Source organism: Rattus norvegicus, chromosome 20, assembly GCF_036323735.1.
Source record: "Rattus norvegicus strain BN/NHsdMcwi chromosome 20, GRCr8, whole genome shotgun sequence".
Lineage (NCBI taxonomy): Eukaryota > Metazoa > Chordata > Mammalia > Rodentia > Muridae > Rattus > Rattus norvegicus.
Genome location: NC_086038.1, coordinates 34,998,050 through 34,999,553, shown reverse-complemented (window position 1 = coordinate 34,999,553; position 1,504 = coordinate 34,998,050). Strand labels below are relative to the sequence as shown.

Here is a 1,504-nt window from a genome sequence, read left to right as displayed (position 1 = left end):
TCTCTAAGGATGTCATATTTGATTTGCATAAAATTTAAAATGATGTCACAGAGTAAAGAAATTTATGTCAAGACATATTACATTAAAATAATTATATCTTTTATTATAGACTACATGTCTTAATTGTTTCTCTCATCAAAGTTCCTGGTACATGCATATTTTATAAATAACAGAAAATATGTGATCAGAAAAGCTGGGATTAGCAGTGATAAAACAAAAATGAGTGATCCTGATTAATAAAGAAAGCTGGTATTAACAAAATATAATAGCATAAAAACCAGAACTGACTTACTTAGATCAATAAACCCAGACTTTTAAACTATTTTTTTTTCCGGAAAAGAATATTTTAATGGTTTTGTTATACAGCGTGTTGGCATATTCCAGTGGATCTTCTTCACTTACTGCTGACATTATCTCCAATATTTGAACTATGTGGCAGGGCTTGTTCCTGTCTTTTAAACAGCACCCGGCTTTCCACTTCTTTTTGGTAGGAAATGCGGTTTTTATGTGTTTTGATGCAGCATGTGTACTTTTAACTCCATATCAAGGTGCATCTGTCTCAATCATTAGTTTTTCACTAGGTATTGACTTCAGAACTTCCAAATTAGCTTCAGTTTTCAGAGAGCAACCATTAAATCCTATATAAAGGTCCAAGTCAATCAAAGCAGCCGCTGCTTCCTTCGTACCATCAAATGAATACACCACTCCACCCACATACCGATCTCTATATCTTCTCACAATATCCAAAAAACTCAGTATGTGAATTTCGACAATGAAGAAACATTGGTAATTTTGTTTGTTCTGACAATTCAAATTGTTTTTCAAATATTTGAGTTGAGTATCTTTGGGACAAAACTGAAGTCGGTCAAAATCAAGTCCACACTCCCCTATTGCTACAACTTTTCCTTTGTTGTTTTCAGCAAGGTGCAGCAATCCTGCTAAGTACTGGTCAGGGCTGTCCTTCTCAAACTCATCACATCTCATGGGATGACACCCCACTGTACTGAAAAACTTGTCATATGTTTGTGCCAACCGCAGTGCCTCTTTACTGTCTTGTAGACTTCCACCTGTGATCATAAACTTTTTAACACCTATCTGGACAGCTCTCCCTATTACCTCTTGTAAATCATCTTGATGCTTCTGAAGCCCCCTATAAATTCCTCTGAACATAGGATCTGTCAGGTTGATTCCAATATCCATGAACTTGAAGAGACTCATGACAGTGAAGCAGACTCCTCCCAGGAAAAGGCGGAAATCTTAAATTATTTTAAATTAAAGTTCCAACAACAATTGAGACATTCAATGTTACTTATAAGAATCTTGCTTATAATTTTTAAGTTAAAATGCAAATTTATTTAGTTAATGATGATTGGATAGTTCAATAGTTCATTCTCAGGATTTTATTTTTAATTAAGCAATAATTTATACTCACCAAATCACCCATTTTAGTGCTATAATTTCTGTTTTTGAAAATCAAAACAGTTACTATAACCAGAGTCTGGCC

General features: G+C 34.2%; 1 protein-coding gene across 1 annotated transcript; it reads right to left on the bottom strand.

Moving 5' to 3' along the window:
* Positions 1–361: 361 nt before the first annotated feature.
* On the bottom strand, positions 362–1,218 carry Tatdn1-ps1 (TatD DNase domain containing 1, pseudogene 1). The gene has a single exon (XM_063279687.1). It carries the CDS (start codon positions 1,216–1,218, stop codon positions 544–546), a length of 675 nt encoding a protein of 224 aa, XP_063135757.1. The 3' UTR covers positions 362–543.
* Between the last annotated feature and the right edge of the window lie 286 nt (positions 1,219–1,504).